The sequence below is a fragment of the Echiichthys vipera genome, assembly GCF_963691815.1.
Source record: "Echiichthys vipera genome assembly, chromosome: 22".
In the NCBI taxonomy this organism is placed as follows: domain Eukaryota; kingdom Metazoa; phylum Chordata; class Actinopteri; order Perciformes; family Trachinidae; genus Echiichthys; species Echiichthys vipera.
The window spans coordinates 8119168-8142288 of NC_139847.1; the positions used below are offsets into that span (position 1 = coordinate 8119168).

The window sequence follows — 23121 nt, forward strand, 5'->3', positions numbered from 1 at the left end:
AATTATTTGTCAGTCAATGCCAGTATTTTTCATCCAACACATGTTAATGTTGTATGCAACCTTAAATAATCCTTTTTTTTAAAATGATCATTATTATTAAATAAATGTTTAATGAATTCCTTCCTCTGGGTTATTGAATCAAATCCCTGAAGGCTTGGACCTTGAGATATTTGGCAGCTCTTTAGTCGTTCTTGCTGTCGTAATTTGCTGCCTGATCTTTCCAGTTCCTTTATTGAATATTTCCCTCGGGTTTGTGTGACAATAGAAGTGTTTGGACAGGGCGTACTGTATTTTGGAAGCTCACCGTAGGCATCTCTAGAGAAGGTAAGTGACAAGTAGCAGCACTGAGGGACTTGACCTCCTCCTACATGTAGCATCTGCTCTATTCCTCCCTTGTTGCTGGCTGCCGTCCTCCCTGCTGCCCCCTCTGCGGGCTCGTATCGAATTATGCTGTTCCTCCCTTTCGTCTCTCCCTCTTTCCCTCTCTCCGTGCTACGTCTGCCACCTGTTTACTAGTACACCCACGGCTCACTCCTTTATCATGTGTTTCTTTTGGCCCCCAGAAACATGCTCCTCCTGAGACAACTGTTACCTGCTGCGTGGTTCACTCACACAGAGGTCCCTCCTGGTGGCTGATATGCTCCATTGCAGGGAGATGTGACTTCTGAGGTTGGCCTTGTCAAGTACAGTGAGCTTACCAAGTTGTCCCAGTTGTGTTCATAGAGATGACAGTTCACTACCAATAAAGAGTTATCTGATCAAAATTTCTAAATCAGGAAAATTTAACATCCTAATTATTCAATTTGAGCATACCTGAAAAGGACCCTCCTCCAGTGCAACTCAAACATTTAAAGTTATTTAACTGTCTCAGAAGCATGTATCAGTATAAATCAAGTAGTACAGAGAAAGGCATGTTTCAAAGATGTAGTAGGCCTTCTGTGACGCCAGGCCCCAACCTTAAGTTAATGCAAAAGCAAAGCGCATTAGGAAAATCTGGGAAGTCGGGCCGGTCATTTCAATATCAGGACGCCCAAGCATGCATTAGCTGGACTGTACGTAGTGTCACCTAAAGCTGTAGTCTGTTATAAGCAATGCTGTATTACTGTAAGCAATTTAATCTCTTTCGATCTTGGTCCATCTCACTGAACAGATGGAACGAAACAAATGCCTGTAATCCTTTTCTGTGCGTCCAAAACAGATGTTTACATCTCTCTACATCTCAAGCAATACTTTTGTGATGCATGTCACATGTGGGGCCCAATGAGACTCTTTTACACAACACATTTTTTTAATTCTTCAAAATACACCCAAATTGCATAATGCTGGGTTTTCTCCGGGTTCTCAGGTTTCCTCCCACAATCCAAAGACGTGCATGTGTTAGGTTAATTGATGACTCTAAAATTGCCCGTAGGTGTGAATGGTTGTCTGTCTCTGTTCGTCTCTATGTGCCCTGCGATAGACTGGCATCCTGTCCAGGGTGTACCCCGCCTCACGCCCGATGTCAGCTGGGATCGGCTCCAGCCCCCCCGCGACCGCGACCCCGACCCCGGGATAAGCGGTTGAAGATGAATGAATGAATGAATGAACCTATCTTATGAGTAGCTGCTGTTTCATAAACATACAGAAGGCACCAAACTGAAAGATGGATGGATGTGAGTGCTGTCTTTATATTCTGCATTTGGTAATAATGAAGATATTGGTAGTATCCGCTTATCCCCGTCGGGGTCACATAGGACACTGACATATAGAGAGAAAAGCCATTCGTGCTGACATTCACACCTACAGGAAAATTTGAATCTCCTACTACCATGTGCATGATTTCTGGACTTGGAGAAAGCCATAGAACCCAGAGAAAACCCAGTGCTGACACACAGAGGACATGCCAACTGCACACAGTGTTCCCAGGGCAGCAGGTTCAAACCCAGAACCCTCTTGACCCCCTTGATGTAACAGTGCTAACCACTACAACACCATACTGGTTATGGTTGTTAATTATAATAATATGGGTTTGGTGGGGGCATTTATTTCTATGAGTACATCCTCAAAGGAATTTCAGTCAAAAACAACTGGACTGGTTGTTTGTCTAGGAAGACGTTTCACCTCTCATCCAAGAGGCTTCATCAGTTCATGTACGCATCTGACCAGGCTGGGACTGGTCCAGACCAGACTGGATAACAGGATAACAATGACCTGGACGAATGAGAACATTCACAGGCTTAGTATGAGTACAATTATGGGGTCATTATTATTATTATTGGTGGTAGTAGTAGTAGTAGTAATATTAGTAAGAAGATGTTGGTGGGGGGTTATTTATTATGGATAATATTTTGGGCTTGGTGGGACATTTATTATTATTAGTATTGGTGGTAGTAGTAGTAATAGTAATAATAGTAATAAGATGTTGGTGGGGGGTTATTTTTATGAGTAATGCTTTGGGGTTGGTGGGACATTTATTATTGTTATTATTATTATTATTATTAATATTTTTGGTGGTAGCAGTAGTGGTAACAAAAAACCCCACCGGTATTATCCTTTAATAATATGCCTTTATTTCCCGCGTTATGAATCTTTAAATACCACAAAAAGGGCTGTCAGAGCCAGCCAATCAGAGTCTGCCATGTTGGGATACTCCAGCCAATGAGAGCGCTTCTGAGCCGGGAGGAAAAACTTGGATGCATGGCCCGGTCGGAGTGGGGAAGTGAAGGCAACAATGAAGCGGCTTATCATCCTCCTCCTCCGCGTCACCATGGCAGGGAAAAAAACTTTGTGAGGAGGACGCCTCTGCAAGAAGACTCCCTCTCTTAGCTCGACCACAAAAAAACAAAAAATACCCGGCAGCAGTGAGTTGTTTTCCCCGCATTACCGCTGCGTTAAACCCGGCGTTGCACGGAAGAGCTGCACCGCTGAATTTCACCCTAAACAAACAAATCCCTCCGCTCACGTCTCGCACGCGGCGGTTATTGCAGCCAAATTAAAAGCCCCGCCGCCCCCTCCTTTCATCTCTCCCTCTGATGTCAAGGCATTTTTGCATACCGACTTCCTCTCCCTCCCTCGTCTGCACCGACCCGGCTGAGCAGCGGCGGCTGATATGACAGGAGGACACGGTATCGCGCTAAAGCTGACTTAAAAACTTCATTTAAAACCCGGCGGATGTCGTGTGTCGGTCGATCTAGGACGCAGGAGGATTAAAGTGGGGAAACGGGAGGAAGAAGAAGAAGAAGAAGAAGCGAATGTGTCGTTTTTTGACGCGATGGGATTTGCTACATTCGTTTGAAGAGGCGGACCTATGAGACGCTGCGAGTTCAATATGCTGAAGCCGTCGTCCCCGGTGTTTGTATACTGTACGTGGAAGTACAGAGACTATTTTCTTCCAACTCACAGGCCTACGTAAGGATTTTTTTAAATACAGCAACTTGATAGTGATTCTAACTCGCGGGGTTTCCACGGTGGAGCCATTTTTTTGTGTTTTTTTGTTTTTGGACAGGGAATTCCTCCAGACAAGGCTGCATGTGCTTCCCTCTGTACTCACTATTCTCTTTTTGTGAGGTAGTATTTTTTTAAATTCGTAAAATTATGGGGGACTGGCTTGCCGTAGCTCGCAGCAGTCACCCCTCTGGAACAGACAGTAAAGCCATTAGAGGCTATTAGTTTGTTTTTGTTTAAAGGGGGGGTCTTATTTAAAGTAGTCCCCACCATGAACTGTTATTTTGTAGCTCTTTTTTTAACGGTTTCGTGACATCATACCTGCTCCTGTTTGCAGAACTGCAGGATTTTTTTTTCACCTCACACAAAAAAAGAAGACATTTCTTATTATATTTTTTATTTATTTAATTTTTTTTTTTTTGACTGGCTATTGCTGCCTGAACCTGACATTTTTTTCCCCCTCTCTCTCTCTCCGGGATTGCCCCACAGTCATCCCCCCCTCACTTCCCAGTCAGTCCCACGGATACGAATTACACCTCCCTTTTTTTTTCCACCATGAGTTACATCCACAAGGTATTGAATGTATTCCTACGTGGACTCGTCATCTATGCGGTACTGGGCTCGGAATGCACTTACTCGAATGATCTACCCAGCGGCCACTCGCCTGATGCTGCGAATGTAGCCGCCACAGGTAAGCGCAGTGTCGGATACAAGTGTCTCCATGTGCAGTGTGTTACCCCCTCTCTTCTTCTCGCTCCCACCGGCTTTTCTCGGGGAAATCCGAGGAATGTCCTGCACAGGGGGCTTAATGGAAAGTGATGCATTTTGTGTCGACAGTCCCCTTTTTTTTATTACCCCTACTCCTCATCCTCCTCTCCCCCCTTCTGTACATTGCTGAGGAATGCATGACATGACAGGAATGCAGGATGCATCCTCACTGAGGGCACTCACTGTAATGGTGCCCTTCATGTGTCACTGATGCTGTGGAGGGTCAACCTTCATCATCCATAAACAATAATAATAATAAGACACATGCAGTGTAGTAATAAGGATCAGATGTATACTACAAGATGACCATCTAAATACTCTGTGTACATGTTTAGGCTTTTTGCTTATCATTGCCAGAAGGCCACAGGTGACCCCCCTCTGAAAAGATGTTATTGACATAACCTAATGACAGGGGGGGGGGGGTCTCCATCTGTTTGCATCTGTTTTAACCTGACAATATTGATTTGTGTAACAGGTTTGTTTTCTACATGACAGTTGTCTTTTTAGCCTAAGTTAAACACAAATGTGTAGAAAAGCGATACAAATGTGTAGAAAAGCAATGTTAATCTTATGTTTGTTTATTTAACACGGATAATATAGACATTGTTAGAGAGGTGCAACTTTTGTAACACGTGCAATGTATAAAAGGCGTCAAGCCGAAGCTGATTTGCAGGAATTAAGGTTCATTTAAAACAACTAAAATCATCTGAACAGATAAAACAGACCATTTGTAAATGTACACAATACACATGCTCGTGTATGCAAAGTTGACATGACAGTGTGACCAGTGGATCCTTTCAAAACCTGTTCAATTTTGACCTCTTTGTTGTTTTTTAAGCCATAGTTTTGCTTGTACATTGAATAACGTCATATTTCTGGTGGTATAACTCACCCGACTGAATCCGGTAATAACAGAGATGTTTGAATATCGCCTCTGTAGGCTGAAGTCTATTAGTGATGGTTAGTGTTACTTGATGTTATTGTAAATGTGAATTTTTCCTCGACGTTCTGCTCTCACTGTGCAAACCACTTGCTTTTACCCACTCAGACGACCTCAGTGCTGCTCACTAACAGTGGAAGTCTTAAGGTCAAACAACACTCAAAAGTATCTGTATTAACTGGTGGATATGTAACAGGAGTGGACATTAATATACATATTTTTTAAAGTGACATTCCTTCTAATCTATTTGACAACCCTACAGATGTTTGTTTAGGTTTATTCTTTATGCTGTGGGTGTCAAACTGATCCAGTAAAGGGCCGTGTGGCTGCAGGTTTTCATTCCAACCAAGCAAGAACACACCTGACTTGACTTACTCAATCACCTGAACTGTCTTCACACAGTTGATTTGTTGGACCAGGTGTGTTTTTGATTGGTTGGAATGAAAACCTGCAGCCACACGGCCCTTTACTGGATCTGGTTTGCTACCCATGCTTTATGCCTTTCACTTGTTTTCATGCACTGGACAGCTTGTTTCCAGGTTTTAAAGGAGTAGTTTGACATTTGGAGAAATCGGTGTTTCCTGCACGTCGGTTTTTGTACAAATTAAACAAACAAGATATAATGTGTTAATTAATGAGCATTAGAGACGCTGGTAGGAACATTTTGTAACCTTTGGACAAAGTCAGGTTCGCTGTGTCCAGTGTTAAATGTTGAGCTGTGAGCTAAATGGCTTCAGGTTCATATAGACCTGAGCAGGCTTTCAATCTTCTCATCTAACTCTTGGCAAGAAAGCGTGTGTGTACATATAGGTCTAGCCGCATGCCAGGACCTACATTATATGATCAAGTTCAGTTGTCATGGTGATGATACAGTTGACTAGCCTGGAATCTGTGAAGCTCATGTTTAATTTGCCCTGGCAGATATGTGTCTGGTTGCCCTCTAGTGCTGGGCGATATGGCCAAGCTAGATAATTTCATATCGCTAATGCATGTTTGTTCATAATTCGAGAGATTAAAAGTCTATGAAATAAAATATCCACACGGTAAAGCCTATGTTTGTATACTCCCGTGAAGAACTTAAGTGCAAAATGAACATAACATGCAAGGATCAGAATGTAAAGGGTAGTCCAAATTATGTAAATATAGCCATTACGCGGCTTTACTGCTGTTTTTTTGCGACATTTAAATAGAAATAATATAGAAAAATACTATCCCCCTCACATTCAGACACATTTCCAGCAACTTGAGATTGGACAGACCAAAAAAAACGGTTTTGTGTCATGCAGAATAGAATATATCCTTATTGTTATTGTGCATAGAACAATTGCACGTTTGGTGGTAGTGTGCAACATCATTACAAGTAAAAATAGGTCAAATTCAATTAAAATACACAACAAAGTTTCAATAAATAAGAGCAAGTAAGTCAAATAAAAAATATATATTTTATATATACAAAGAAAAGTGGTAAATGAAAAAAGTTAAGTACAGTGTTTATATGTAGCAGCATATGTTGTATGTTTAATGGTTGATGTTTAAGCCGATGACTGACAGAGGAGCATCATGCTTGAATGTAGTTACTGGTGTTTTCTGTCCAGTGTACTTTACCAGGCTCACGAAAACTGATCAGATATGATTCAATATTCTGTGACTGAATTGCCTATTTCTCGCCTCCAAACATTTTCAGAAACACATTTGAGAAGTTTTGTGACCCAGCTGTCTTCGAAATTGACCGTGCACCGCCCCAACTTGCATGTGTCGAGCAGTGCCACGTCGTTTCATTGCTCTGATTGGTTAAAGTTCTTTCATTTTCTAGATGCACCATTGAAAACTCCGTTTTGGATTGGAAATTAAAAAAATCAACCCGTTCAAGGCTATGCATTTGTGAATTAGACTGGTGAGGCTATAGGCTAACCATTGACCACCCGTGAAAAGAGAAATCTCATCTCCTCTCATCTCATCTCATCTTTAACCGCTTCTCCGGGGTCGGGTCGTGGAAAAGAGAAATCGGTTATTGGAAATTCCATACTTTATGTGATAAAAACTGAACCATCTCCATGACGACTGAACAGACTCCACCCACTGATGAAGGCCACTAAAACGTGTACCTGCAGCAGATGTCTTCCTCTTTCCTCCCCTTACAGGCAAGGTTGTAAAACCTTAAGCCTTAGAGTTAAACAAGGAGTTACCGGTGCAAATATTAACATTCACATTTCAAGAACAATCCCATGAAGCTACATTTAAAATGTTAATTCCAGGTGTATTTATTGACTCTTTTGCACTTTGGGCTGTTTGTACAAACACTAAATAATCTCTGTGTTGTACTACTACCAACATTTACAGAAGACAGTTAGTTGCTATGAAGACACACATAAAGCCTTGTAAATGAAGGCCTATAGACTCATCTATACATGTATGTTCATCTAACACCTCTACCCATGCCTGTCTGTCAAGGCTGCCGGGAAAAAGTGATGACTCTCGTCCCAGACAGCTGTTAAACATTCATGACTGTCTGTTTACAAGTGTTAAGCAGCTTCTGGAAAACAAACCCGGGATGTACAATATATTGATTAAAAAGGCCAAAGCACACCAGCCCTTTTGCACGGCAACAGCTCGACAGGGTAAAAACGGGCCGATGGGACGATGTCTCCCTGTGAACAATGAAGTGCAGTGGATGCAGGGACAGTGGTGACTTAATTCAGCGTCAGTAAACACGAACGCAGCATTACCCATTTCCCAGCCGGCTCTGTGGAAAGGTCAGCTGCCTTGTCACTGGCCTTGGCGTCAGGCAAGGAAAACACAAGTCTGTGTGTGTGTGTTTGTTCATGTAGCTCCTGCAGAGTTGGATTGGATTTGTTTTGCTACTTCAATGTCTTTAATTGGTTTTTAGGTTTCAATGTGTTTTTCAAATCTCCTTTTAAAACGGTCTGAAAAGAAAAACAAGACCGTGTAACTTTTGAAAGAGGAAATAACACTTACCCTTTGTAATGTAAGCTAACTTAAGGTTACTGTCTAACTGACATCTACGCGTTTCCATCAAACACTTTGAGTATTAGAACTTTATGTTACCTGTACAGACATGAACCTAAACACAAGATTAGGGGTCGACCGATATGGATATTTTGTTTCGTCAGCCTTGGCTGATGTCCGATACGGACTGCCGATTTTCTTCAGCCGATATTTGGAGCCGATACTATTTTTGCACATCATATACTTTACACAATGATGATAACAAATGTTACAAGTGTCAATTAAAAAAAAACACAGAAGGTTAATTGAACTTAAAAAAGGCGTCTCCAGCAACACAGAGCTGCTTGTATCGGTCTATCACTACACAAGATATTTTTTGCGTTTTCAGTTGTTCTCGGGTGGTGATCAACCACTTAAGTAGCATGTTTGTTGTTTTTACATTTCCTCTTGCATTGCTTAGGCGTGCATGGAAGCTGCGGACAGCCGTGTGCTGAGAAACGAGCTGACAAACCTTTCCGTGTCTCTCACTGTGTTTCCTCTTCACCGATGCAGAGGAGCATCTGCACCTGGACTTCTAGAGATCCAGATCAGCGTGCTTGGTACCTCAACAGAGACGGAATCAAGTGGTTGTTTTGGTACCATTCATAACGTTTGACAATTGGTTTGCAAAAATAACCATTCTAATGTGTAATGAACTGGACTGTTTGGTGAAAACAAGTTTTTTTGATGACTCTGCTCAACTCGTGCTACTACAGCGTTATAGCATTTAAGCTAGGTTTAGCATGTGACATCCTCATTAAGATAGTGTGGCTTTTAATGTTATGATTCATCACCTCTATGACCAGCAACATGTACTCTTGGATGTTTGCACACTTAAATATTGTGTGTCACTTCAGAGTTATACTTGCCTTTTGACTTTTCAAATTCTGCCTGAAGGTATTTATACACACACACACACACACACACACACACACACACACACACACACACACACACACACACACACACACACACACACACACACACTCAGAGTTTGTGCCAGTATTTTCCATGCATACTCTGTAGGAATGGAGATATTTCTTGTCCTGGTAACTGAGGTCAGAGACAAGGCTGTTTGTTATGGAAGCATTTTAGGGTTCAAAGCTGCCATTTAGCATGCTGTTAGTGGTGAGGGGGTGAGACCAGGAGGGGGGTTGGGTTTAACATTTGGTGGTTCAGACAGCTCCCTTGTGATTAAGGATCTTCAAAAGAGCCCAGCGTTTAAGAGAAGCTGGGATTTGTTTCAAAATTAAAGCGGGGGATGGTGATGGAGGTTGATTACTTGTGTAAGTGTGAATATCTGAGCGTCTTGGAAGAGAAATGAGTCGTGTCAGAGCGCCCTAGTAGGTCTAAAAAGTACATAAATTTGTATATAAAATGAGAAATTTATTTCAAACGTTTAGCATAAGATTCTTCCCTGTGGAGATTCTCATGTCGTATTAGTTTTTCTGACAGATAATTTGTACTAGTTAATAGTTGTCAGTCATTTTTGCGAACCGCAACCAGCCGTCAAACTGAACATCGGCAAACATCGTCATCCGTCTAGAAAAGTATGTAATTGAATAACTGTCTGATTTTTGTATTTCATGGACTTCCTTTGTCTTGGAAGAAAGACCAAGTTGAATCAGGGGCTGATATAGTAATTGATTTCGATGTTACACATGATTTGAAGTGAATGTCACAGTGTTTTGTGTTGGTGTTGAACGTAATCGTTACCTGTGCAGGTCTTTGTTTTAACTAGCAGAAGTTTGTTCCTCAACGTGGGACTTTTCAGCTGCGTAGGGTTCTCTTAAATTTAGAGGAGAGGTAAACCACTGGAATCAAAAAGCATCTTTACTGTGTACGCCTTTGGGAATAAAATGGTATCAGAAAAATGTCCAAACATGCAAAAAAGGGAGATAGAGGCATTGTAAAGGGGATGAGTTGGGTGGCAATGTGAACGTGGTCTTCCCTCGTTTTAATGGTGTATTTAGCTTGTTTGGCGTTTCAACAAACAAAGCCCCTCCCTCCCTCCCTCTGACTGAAAGGAACATCCAGTTCTCAAGTAATGTGCCTGCTGGTTGATAGTTGTCTCAGATACAACTATCATTAGCATAAGCTTTACATGACCTACAGATGCAGAAACTGGCTGCCGCAGGTTAAATTACACAGAGTCAAAAGCAGAAAAGCAAACACGAGTAGATCTCTCTCACACTCGTTGACATCGAACGTATTCCTACATTATTTGTTACTCTGTTGCTAAGATTTCATTTAGGGATTGCCCAAGTTTGTAGGGAATTAGTTGGCTATTGCTTTGTTTATGTATCTAAATCAGAGATGATGTAGGCCATCAGAGAGCGAAGTGGCTGCATAAATAAAGGCATTAGTTTGGAAAGGAGGTTCAACATTTGCCTATCTCGCCAATGCTTGTTTAAGTACTGTGGGGAGCAAAGGAGTTTGCATGTTGTGATACTTCCGTCGCTGCTGGCTGGCCCTTATTATATCAAAGTAACACACACACACACACTTTGAGGAAAGCCAGACTTTTCTTACTTACTGTGGCTTTGGTGCCTCAGAGCTCTGGGTTCGCTCCAGAGGGCTAATGGTGACAGAGTGTCAGAGTGAACGTGGAGCGAGTCGTAATGTCCTGGTTCTGTGGAGTACAGCTTAACAGCCAAAGCCATTTCCTTTTCCTTAATAGAACAGACTGTTCTGAAGGGTTCCCCATGAGCCAAAAAAAGTCTGACTTTACCAAAAACTCTGCAACCCACCCTGAGAGCACTAACATCTATGAGAAGTGAGCTTAAATGAAGTTGACCATTTCAAAGTGGTTACTGGATGAACCCACAGAGAATTATCGCCCAACAATGCTGTTTCTCTCAGCTGCAGGATGCCAAAACTCTCCAGAGTTTAAGCACCTTTTAGCTCATCTTGGTTTTCAGACTGCAAACATAATGTTTTGGTTCAGTCTCACCATGCATCAAAGTTGTTTCCAATTTAGCCTGACAGATATTGGACTTCTGAAGCCGATGCGATACCCATTTTAGGGGAGAATACCCCACATACAGAGGTTTAAAGTACTTGATGCAGCAGCCTTGGGTTCAACTCTAAACCTTGAACCCCCCCCCCCCCCCCACCCCCACCCCTTGCTCTCTGTCTCTTTTTGTTGCACCTAATGAAATGATCAGCTAATTCTGCTTTTTTTTGCAAAACCCAGCCGTCAAAAGAGAGCCTGGGTCTGGTTATAGATCACTATTACACAGCTTTGTTGAATACTCCATTCTGATTGGTCAATTTAGTGTGATGTCATGAGTGAGTGGGTCATTATTGTCATTATTTGTCCGGGTGAATCAACACCAGAGGTTCCATTCACAGTAATGTCCGGCTTGTCCTACATGATCCTTCACTTAATAACCTCAAACAAAGCTTCGCCGCACTGACGCCACTCAGTTTCCCAGTTGACTTCCCCCCAGAAGTGGACAGCTGCCTCTCATCTCCATCAGCTTTAGGGTTGTGATCCGACCTAATGAGGCCCTTCACCAAACAGAACCAACCCCCCCACCACCCCGGTGTATTTATAAAGCCACTGCAGAAGTTTTCCACGACCATTTTCCATCAGGCCCCCTGTTGGGACTGCTGCTGACACCGACGCGGCGGGCTCAGAGTGTTTCCTAATCACTACCAAATTCTGTCACAGCGGCATCGGGACCATTTTAACTTTCAAGTGGGCTCACCGGGGAGATGATTGGGGGCTTTATTGAACAGTTTACCCCGTGGTGGGCACTGCAGTCACCAGCCGTAGCAGAGAGCAGAGATCGGATTTTGAACTCCCTAACAAGCGCTGAGACATTCAATTACCTGATTCACTGGTGCTGGGGCATTGTGAAGTTGCTAATCCCCCTTCAAGAGCTATTGTTTCTTATTTTTATTTTTATTTTTATTAATAATTCCACATTTCTGTCCCCTTTCCCTTTTCTCCTTAAACACTGTATCACTCTCAAATAATCCCTGAAACAAATCCTATCACTCTTGATTCTCTAATGCACACACCAGTATGTTGAGGGGGATAATTCATTCATAAGCAGACAGCACTAAGCAGCCGGTAAGCTGATTCACTCATGCAGGAGGTAAGAGATGTAGGTCACTGTACTCAGCTGTGCAGTGTTTCCTACTGGGGGAGGCCTACAGTAGCAGAGTCGTCTGCCCCTTACCCAGCCCAGTGGGGACTATTGTTGTCCCGCTCAGCCACACTTTTAAGGTGTTGATCCCCCAGTTGGCAATGCGTGGGCACTTGGCTGGGCGAGCCCTTTGTGATGGATGCACACAAGCTGTCAACACTGCATGCCAATGGGCGAGAAAAAGCACAAAAACATGCAGTGATATTTATGGTTGAGGTTCCTTTTATTCTCACTTCCTCAGTCTTTGGATGTTCTCAGTTTAATGTCAGGTACAAACCGAACAGTTAGTACACTGACAGTCATTTTTGAAGGAAAAATGCAAAACAATGGCGTTTTTTTTATTTTATTTAGCGAGAATCTGCTACTTTTCTTCCTTAAAATCACTGGATATTTGTTTTTGCACCATCTTTCAGGCAAAAACAGCCACATTTGGCTCATGTAAACTTTGATTGCCACTGTTTTCTGACATTTTCTAAACACAATTAATGGTTTTATTGCAAAGATGGCGGTTTGTTGCATCTCTAAAACAAAAAGTATAAAAGGTGGATAGGGGTCACAGCCTCGTCCTGTTATGAGAGTTGGATCCTGCTGTGCTAATACTTGTCACCTTAACACAGGAAAAAGCCAATGCCATGCCCTTCACAGAAGCCTAAAATTGTCTCTGTGGCTTTCTCGCTTTGCATGTCATTTCCTGGCTAATTTAGTTTGTGAGATGTTTTCACAGCGCTGCAGAAATCATACATTTTCTTTGTTGTGATATTAGAGGGATTTACCCTTGAAGGGTTTACTCCAATCTGAGACTACCTGTGGAAGAGGTTCTGTCTCCGTTCATATTCAGGCAAATTGATACCGTTAATGTTTTAGTGAGAATTAAAGTAAGATATCAGACGTGAGGAGCTGTCCCCGTCCCCTCTGATTTCAGGGACTTTCCCTTGGCAGTGGGGCTGTGATGTGCTGGCGGTGTGGATTTCTTTGGTATGCTGTCCCCTCTCAATTCTGTCTCCAGCAAACATACACGCTCTGACTTGTGGTCATAACAAAGTAATATACAGAGCAAGTAGAGACCAAACGTGACAGGGACACTCGGGAGCACGTAACACACAAAAAAGCAGCATAAGGATGCAGGTGTATGTGCTTTTGTTCTTGTCAGTGTTCAGCTTCTTTTTGCAAAGTTGCCAAATAAATCAGTTTTTTTTTTTATTTCATAGGTTTCTATTGATGAAACACGCTTGCATTGAACTCGTTATCCTCATGTCTTGGCTTGGGGAGCTGTGGTGCTGTTAATCCGTCTCAGTGCTGCTAACGGTAGCACACCAGGGGCCAACAGGTGGGTTCTAAGGAGCCACTTGGCTTCTCCTTGATCTGCTCCATAATGGGCCCAGTTTGTATTACACTTCAAAGGAGCCGTTAGCGACAGAATGACTTTCATTTGCTTTCTTCTCAAGCAGCAAGTGGGTGAAAGGTCTGTAAAAGGGTAGGAACTTCCGTCAATACATTATTATTATTATTATTATTATTATTATTATTATTATTATATTTTGCTGTTTCACATCAGACACAGTAGCTTATGTTTTTATATGTAAGAAGCAGGTTGGGGACCTTTTAGAACAGGGGTGTCAAAGTGATCCAGTAAAGGGCCGCTGTGGCTGCAGGTTTTCATTCCAACCAAGCAAGAACACACCTGACTTGAGTCATGCAATCACCTGAATTGTCTTCAGACAGTTGATTTGTTGGATCAGGTGCGTTCTTGCTTGGTTTGAAAGAAAACCTGCAGCCCTTTACTGGATCACTTTGACACCCCTGTTTCAGAAGGACCTCACTGCCATTGTTAATCCTCTGCATGGGTATTGCAACATTTGCGTAATCTCAGCTACTTTCTTTACCCCAGATTTGAGGGGTAAGGTTAGGTTCTTTATTGTCCCAAAGGGGATAATTGTTTTCACCTAAGTCAGTTCTTTTTCATGGCAGCATACATTTAAAAAGGCTAAACGCATGGACGTCATATACAGATAACACACGCTCTCCCCACATATCTCCAGAACAACATATGAGGCAACTTTGCTACTGTCTAAAGTATGTGCTTATTCTTAGCTTCCGTATTTAGGAGGACCAAGTGAAAAAAAAAAAGAAAATCATTTGAATCCTGTCAAACAGGAAGGTAAAAAAACGTGTAAGGGAAGCTGGCAGTGAGCCAAACCTTCTTTCTGCAGCAAATCGTCCGACCGAGACGTTCCCATCTCAATTTGTGACATCCAAAACCAATTAGTCTTTATAGTGCCACTTACCAAAACGATCTTAAACTTAAAAAACAAACAAAAAACAGAACACGTGCCCTTGCCCATTGGGAACACAGGCTTCTTTTGATGAACTTTTAGGTTTAAAGTCAGCAGTGAAAGCTTGATCAGGCTGCATTTTCCTTTCCTTTACATAAATGTAATTTTCAAATCTTTCTCTTTCAAGGTCACGCAGACGTCTGAGCTGTGGACTTGGTATTCGCAAACATCTTGACCAATGTAAGATCCAACAAGATGTAAATGTTTCTTATAATGAATCTTACACTGAGCAAGAGCAGTGTGCAGTATTCCCTTTTTCTATTACTGCCTTAAATATTTTCCTTTGACGGTTGCTATGCCACTCAGGATATTAGGCTTCTTTTACAACAATGAATATGTTATATGATCCTTCATATCTGAATGACGCGTGTGGTTGAAACTGCAGTCAGATGTCAGATCTTTTGATTAAAACAATAACCATTAGAATTTGAATCTTATAAGCAACAAGAGTGCCATTGTTGAAATGTACTGTAAATACAACAGAGCTTATAGCGTCTTATACATCATTAACGGTGAAAGCATATAATCAAATTGGTCACAAACGTCCACTTAGATACAAGAATGAACTGAATGGATTTCGGAGGTCATTGGTCACAGTCAATGTGACCTCCCAAAACCCATTCTTGGCCATAACTCAAGAATTCCTCTGTTAATTATGGCAACATTTCACATAAATGTGACGATAAAGTGACATTACTTTCTGGAAATTTTCAATCAACATATATAGAAAATAAAGGTGCTTTTCAAAGTAAAAATATACGGTAAATTCAGTAGTATTTAAATTTCACCGTTTTCAACAGAACACTACAACATCAACATACAAACATCAATAAAACAATCAGATGCACTTCCAAAATAAAACTTTTCTTTCTGAAAATATTTCAAAATTCATGCAAATATGTTATCTAGTTACATATAATATAATCTTCTATGATCTAGTTGGACATTAATTGAGTTGGTGTCACAAATAAATGTTCCATACACATCTGGTTTATGTTACTATTTCCCTTTTTTTATTTGTTTAACTAATTTGTGACAAGGTCAGGGAACATGGGGTACTAAACACTGAAAGAGATGCTTCTCAAAAGTCCACTGGGAAACTCTTTCCTGTCCGGAGGCGATGACACACATGAAAAAGGACACTTAATCCCAGTCTGGGATTTGGACTGACATCATGTATTTGTCCTTTTATCCTTTCCTTTTATTTTTCCTTGTAATCACTGATTTTCCTGAACATCATATCCCATTACTACGTGGCCGCTGCACTTTGAGCCCTCATCATGCTTTTCTTTGTTCATCGTCAACTTTTGAAAGTCATGCATGTGATCTCAGCCGGAGCTTCCCTGGCTGTCTCGCTTTCCAGAGACATCCAGTCCATTAACCCCATATCCAGACGAGCGTGTCGGAGGCCGAGCGAGCTAATTATACGATCGCTCGGCCTCTTGTTCTTCTTTTCATCCTCTCTCCTCCTGCTTTTCTTCCTCGGGCCGGCCGCATACATCACACACGTCTCATGTTCGCGGCTGTTTTTGAAGCATTCCTGGGACGCCTGGGCGCAAGGAGCGTCTCCTTTTCTGGAAGTTTTTGGATCAGACTTGGTGGGCCTCCACGCGTTTTGCTCCATTTGTCTGTGGCCTAAGCAGAGGATTACTGATGCTCATTAAGATGGTTTAGATGAGTAAGGGAAACCCTTTTTCAGTGGAGATGATCAGGTTCAACATGTCGAAGACGAAAAGCTCCTAATCCCCTGTTGAAAAATAGGGGAGTAAGCTTTTAGGGCAGATATAGTGCAAACTTAAAGGTGCCCTGAAGAGGGTTTTTTTGTATAAACAAAGACCCTGTTTACACTTGGTTTTAAAATGTGTGTTAGTTATACAAATACAGGTGGAAAGCCGTGACACATTGCATTCTATAATGCGTCTTCTGCTGAACATTTTACACATTATTACGCCCATCAGTCACATTACCGGTTATGTCGGTACAGTCAGCGATATCGCTGCAAAATCTTCCTTCCAAATGGCCAAACAATGGACGGTCACGCATCAGATAGGGACAATATATCGTATTACTTCCTCTTACAATGCATTATCAATACACTTTCTTATTAAAGGGAGAAATGTGTATTTTTTGCATTAATTTATTAGCTTTTGTTTCCTGTAAATTACGTACATTATATATAAATTATTACAATATGAATGATGGCACACATGGACAGGTTCCAGTGGGTGTGATTCCTGCTTTTTGCCTTTGTAGTAGCCCAGGTATCGTAGACAATTGTCTTGCAATGTATCGCAGAATCGCTGCATCATGATGACTGTCCCAGACGACCTCGGCAAGTGATTTAAGTGATCGTGTCACAATGCATCTTCCTGTTCATTGTATGTAGTACTTTGATGCCTTTTAAAACCAAGTGTCAACAGGGTTTCAGTGTTTCTCTCAAACGAAACGGGGATTCGTAAAAACATTGCCTCAAACTCTACAGGATACCTTTACGTACTCTAAGACCTTGGAGAGTGGTTGAGCCTAAATAAATGAGCAAGACCTTTTTATTCTCTCATTGAAAACCCACATCAGTTTCCCTCCTTAACTGCAGCTGACGGAGCCGATCCAGCTCCATCTCTATTATCCCTAGTCTCATTGCTTCTCACATTCAGCACGTTACTACAAAGACGGTACAGTTCAGTACAGGTTGGATCAGGTTTAGTTGCGACATGTCAGACGTCTGAAGCCTGGACACATGAAGCTTAGTGTGCGTGTGGTTTCTGTAAGACTTTGTTTTGACTTTAAATGGGACTCTGTCTCTGTGTGGGCGGCTCTTAAGAAATAGGAATCATGATGCATGTCATTTCAAAATAAAGTTTTCACTCCCACTCAGGGTAATTATCCATTTTTGTGTCGCACTGCTTTTTGTGTTTGCTTGTTGATGATTTTGCGATTACACATTCTCCTGACATGCCCTGGGGCACCCTGGGGAGTTAGAAAGCTCACCTGTCAGCATAGCAGTAGCTCAAACATAACAAAAACCCACACCCTGGCAAATAAGTAATGCTTTCTTTTTTGCAAGCGTATGAAGACCGAGAGTACGCTTGTTTGATTTTTGGATAGAGACTTTTGGATGTCAGATTCTTTCCCTCCTGCGCGCTTACTTCACACAGCTTTTTCTCGTGTCACTCCATTGAATTGAAGTGGAAGAGGTCGGTGTTTAAACGTATGCTCCCGACACCTCCATTTTAACAATTTGTGCAAAGGGACACAGACATTTTCTGTATCTTTTTTCTTCCTCCTCAACCATCTCTCCCTCCCCCTCCCTCATAACTCTCTGCACTAGCCGGTGGCATTTGTGGGCGGTTAATGATATTTGTGTCTTATTAATGGCTGCTGATGAGCTGAAATGGTAGACTCTCCAGAAGCTTTATTTACTTGCCTTTCATTCTGACCCGTCAGCTTGACTTATGACACTGCCATATGGGCGCTGGTTACAGGGGGACATGTCTGGTACACATTGACATAACATTCCTCCCCCTCCCCCGGCTTTCACACCATTTGGAGCATCTAATTGGTGTACTGAATGTGACGCAGTTAGGATTTTTAAGTTTTATTCACTATACAAACATGACTTTTAAGTAATCACAAAATGGCACTGGGTTGGCCCTGGAGCCAAGGTTGTAACTAACGTGTGGCTCCCGAGGGCATCGGTAGAATTTATAAGAATGTACTTAACGTCTCACTTATCGTCCATGCAGGAAGTGCATACATCATATATGCGTGATAGGAGTTTGGCACAGTGACAGTGGGTGTAATGAACTGCTGACATGGTGTGGTAATATACTGTTTGACATCCAAGTAGGAGGTCGCCTCAACATGTGTAGCCCCTGTTGTTACATCAGGGCAAAAGAGCCATGAAGAGAATTATGAGAGCAACAGGTCCCCAGATCTGTAGCTGACTGTGACCGCTGATCTGCCCGCAGAAGACAACGAGACCATCTAATGCTCTTATCTGTGACATATATTGTTGATTGACTTAACAGGTTATTATTAATCTAGACAGTAATGGAAAGACTTATGTAGGAGAACTAGACTAGACATCTTGTTTTTCCACATGCAGTTTTGCAGTCTTAAAAAAATCACACGTTATTTTTACCAGTCAAATATGATTTCTTGTTTTTATAAATATTTCTTTGCCTTTCTGTCTGGCATCTTGTGTGACAGTAATAATGATGATAATATAAAGAAATCCCCCTGCAAGCGAAGGCAATTACAACCAGCTCACCGACCCCTAAGGAAACTATGGTACATTTCATCTAAATGTTAATTTTGTGACAGGATATCTGGTTTGAATACCTTTCCATCTTATGTGACAAAATCTGACATATAAACGACATTTGCAAAACCGCCTTCAAGGTTGGGAGTATGCTTGAATTTGACTATACTCTACTTAAAATCTACTTGCTTCATCTACACATTCACTCATGTAAACCAACAATCTTTGAATATTTAAAATGAAACAATACCTTCATAATATTTGTCTTCTGGTGTCTCACACCAGTCAACATACACTCAAAGTTGATTGCTGTGAGTATAAAGGAATTATGTAAACCTCATTGGTTTACTTTGGTTAAGATACCATTAAAGTTTTTTTTATTTTACTCTAAAAAGCTATACTGTATCCCAATGTAGTGCACTGTATGTAGTGCAATTTAACACAGAATTCAGACTCTAAAGTAAACGTAGTGCACTGTATTAGCCAGTGAAAGCTGACTAGGGTCTACCTCGACTGTGATTGGAGCATTTAGAGAAAACTGATGGGGCTCAGGGATCATGTCAGATTCTTTGAATTCTAAGACTTCCTCCAAACCTCTACTTTTTGGTTTATAAAGGCGTATCTTTTGCTACGTTTACGCCTGGCGTTTCTGAGCAGAGACGTTTGGGAGCTAAAGCTCTTGTGTGGAGGGTTTCCAGCAGCACTTCCCAGCTTAGGCGGCCGCCTAAACAACACAGGTCTGCCGCCTTAACTAACGTCTTCCAAAAAATATATATATTAAAAAAATTATATGAGCGGTATTCGCCTGTGTCCTAATAGCACGTGAGCGTCAGACTATCCCGTCACATCAACGCTGTCTCTCCACACTTATTCGTAGAACGTGTGGAACAAGCTGTAAAATATGCCCCTGAAAAACAGATAAATGTTCCGAGCACCAGTGGACCACTAATGTGTTTAACAAAGAGCATTCACTGTCACTTGAAAGTGGATGCCTTCAGCATCATGTAAACAACAAGAGCTGTAAACCCGTTTTAAAGTCTGTTTATAATACAAACCTGCACTCAGGAGGAAGGTAAAACGCTGTATCGAAGTTTATGTTAATTTCAATGTTGAATCTCGAATAAATTGTCGAAATTTCAAAGTGAGGTTTTGTTAACAATGGTTGTGTGTCCCGATTGCGAGCTCTAATAGCCCACAGTAAATTTATTTCATGATAGGGTAACAGTAGAAAGCTTGTGAGTAACGGTTGTTGGTAATTGCAGTTAGATTTCAGATACTTGGCTACTGTTAGCACCTTTTCTGCTTCTTCTTCTCCTCCGGTAAAACACGACTGCATTGCATTGTGGTATACGAGAGAACAATGTAGTATACATCATATACACACTCAAATTACTTGTGTACAGCCTGCATGAGAATTGCTATAAATCGTCCACCTGTTTAATTTCAACAGGGCCCTTGAGTTGTTGAGTTGAACGCCTGTAGCGATGTTAAATGTCAGCCCTGCCATAAGGACCACCTTTGCACGTTTTGCAATATCTTTAGTTGAAATTGCACAAATTCTTCTTGTTTACTTGCTGATTAGCACTTTATTTATTTATATAGTTATTGCTCCATATATTCTGTTTGAAAAGCTTATATTAAGTTATCCCAATGTGTTATTATTATGTAATATTTAGTGTTTAATAAATAATTGTTCAATGAAGTACAGACTCTGTAGTCACAAACAAAACAATACCACCAATCCCCCCCCCCACTCCGTCAGATGGCAAACCACACCCCACCTCCTTAACTAACAAATTTCCTGCGGGAAACCATGTGCATGCTTTATATGGTTTACATGATCACCCTCAGAAACATCTGATGTGGCTTTTCATCTGTATTTAATTAATTAACAAGGCAACCTCCTGACTAAACCTGACATAATTAGGCCTTCGACACGCAATTAAATATTCTTTGAACCCAGCCGGCTACTAGCAGCTGATGTAAAAGGATCTGAGATGTGGTCACTGTCAGGAGGATGAAATATGAAGAGGTGAAGCTCCTTTGTGTGTGTGTGAGCCCACTCTCATGTGGAGTGCTCACATATCCTCTGTTCTGCTTCCGCATGACTTCATCCTGCTCGTTGAGTCTGCTGCTACCTGTACCGCCATTCAGCGTGTATGAATAGCGCGCGTGTGTGTGTGCAAGGTGCATGTCTGTGTCTGTACTCCAAGGAGAGACGGAGACAATATGTGTGTGTGTGTGTGTCTGTGTGAGAGCAGGAAATAGCTCAGGATTGGTATACATTCTGGGCAGTTTGCAGGTACGAAGAGGTAAATTTAGCCTCCTATAGCTCCCCAGAGTTGCATGTTAAAGCCGAGATTTCCTGCCATCTTAATTCATATCTTATCCTCTTATGTTGTACACTCTGTCTCAAGTCTTGATATTTGTACTATCTAGAAATCTCTCATACTTTCATACTTCCCTTCCCTGCCTGTGGCACTCAGTCACATTCATTCCTGATGAAGATCTTTCAAAATGAGTCACACATTTGTCTGTGTGCTTTTATCTTTTTATTTTCCTTAGACAACTGGGCCCTGTAGTACTTTACTGAATACATACAGAAGCAGGGCAGTGTATGTGGTGTGGGACTGACTCAAAATAAGCTACATTTATCGTATTGATGGAACAGTCGTGCACATTGATGTGTTTTTAAAGGAGGTCTAGGGCCCAGAAAAATACTTAAAACGTTAATTTTTCTGTTTTTTTTTTATGGAAGGATTGCTTAAATAGAAAACAGACATCCTGTCATAGCGTGATCTGAGTTGAATAAGAGCACATATGAGGATGTAGAAGGAAGAAAAACAAATTTTACTCCCATCCTGTCACTTCTACCATATTACCACATTAAACCTGCGTGAGGAAATGTTCTAAGACACTTTGTGAAGAGAGATGTCAAACATTTGAACACCGACGCGCACACAGAATGCAGTGGGATTAGTGAGCTATGTTTGCTCTATCCATTCAGTTTATAATGTAGTTTAGAAGAAGAAGAAGAATTCCTTTATTCGTCCCGCAATGGGAAATTCAATAGTACTGCAGTTTACAGTATTAACATGATGTCCGTGTGTCTCGAGGGATCAGGTTCAAGGAAGGAAGTCGTCTATCCCCCCTGTAAACACATCTGAACACACAACTTTTTTTTGAGGGTACTTCACACTCCTCCCTGTCTGCTTCTCCTGTCACCTACTTAACAGCTTTCTATGAAAATAGAAATAACGACAGACCCTCCTTAATAACATGCATATATTGTTTTTGTGTTGGGATTCACTTTAAAGGCAGCAGCTGACAGCTAAACGCTTTTGTTATCCGATTCTTTTGAACCCAAAACCTGCTGCCCTCCGTGACAGCCTGCACGCATTTGTGTGTTATGGCAAAGTGAATTTATGTACGACTGCTTTCCTGCTTGTGTTTGCCTGCTGTGTGTGTTTTGTGTGTGTGCGTACACACGCAACATCTGCTTGTGTGTGTGTTTGAGCAAGGGGGACCTCTGTCAGGATGTAAAAGCTCAACAATGGCAACCGGGAGTCTGATGGGTTAAAAATAACCCAGTGCTTTCCAATTTTGTCATCTTTTGGGACTGCTTCTCCCGGCTTTTTTTTGATTTTGCGTGCGTCCCCCTGGAATGCTCGGGGTCACCGACGGCCACTTCCTGTCGCACGTTTCCTCATCGTATCGCTTGCAACAGTCCCTAAACATACTTAAAAATAGGACAACTGGGAAGAGAAAGGCTTGTGCTGTCATATTTCTGAATCGCACACTAGGTGGCCCAGCCTAAATACTGTCAGTTAATGACAGCGTGTCTTTTTCTTTCTTTTATCTTAGAATTGTCTTTCTTTCCTCTCTGAGCTTCAGAAAAACAGTCGGTTCACGAAGAGTTCTGCACACATGAAGATGAACAGATTTAGGCCACCAGTATAGAAAGAAATGACAATTAAAAAAATAAAATCAACATCAGAGAGAGTTGTTTGTAAAAGTATGTTATTAGTGTGTGTGTGTGTGTGTGTGTGTGTGTGTGTGTGTGTGTGTGTGTGTGTGTGTGTGTGTGTGTGTGTGTGTGTGTGTGTGTGTGTGTGTGTGTGTGTGTGTGTGTGTGTGTGTGTGTGTGTGTGTGTGTGTGTGTGTGTGTGTGTGTGTGTGTGTGTGTGTGTGTGTGTGTGTGTGTGTGTGTGTGTGTGTGTGTGTGTGTGTGTG

General features: G+C 41.7%; 1 protein-coding gene across 2 annotated transcripts in view; it reads left to right on the top strand.

Moving 5' to 3' along the window:
* The first annotated feature begins 2828 nt into the window (after positions 1-2828).
* stim2b (stromal interaction molecule 2b) overlaps positions 2829-23121 on the top strand; it is a 48505-nt gene continuing 28212 nt past the window's right edge. For both annotated transcript variants that reach the window (XM_083936796.1, XM_083936797.1), the window contains exon 1: positions 2829-4114. In XM_083936796.1, coding sequence (XP_083792922.1) covers positions 3979-4114 — 136 coding nt within the window. In that variant the 5' untranslated portion in view covers positions 2829-3978. The remainder of the gene's footprint in view (positions 4115-23121) is intronic.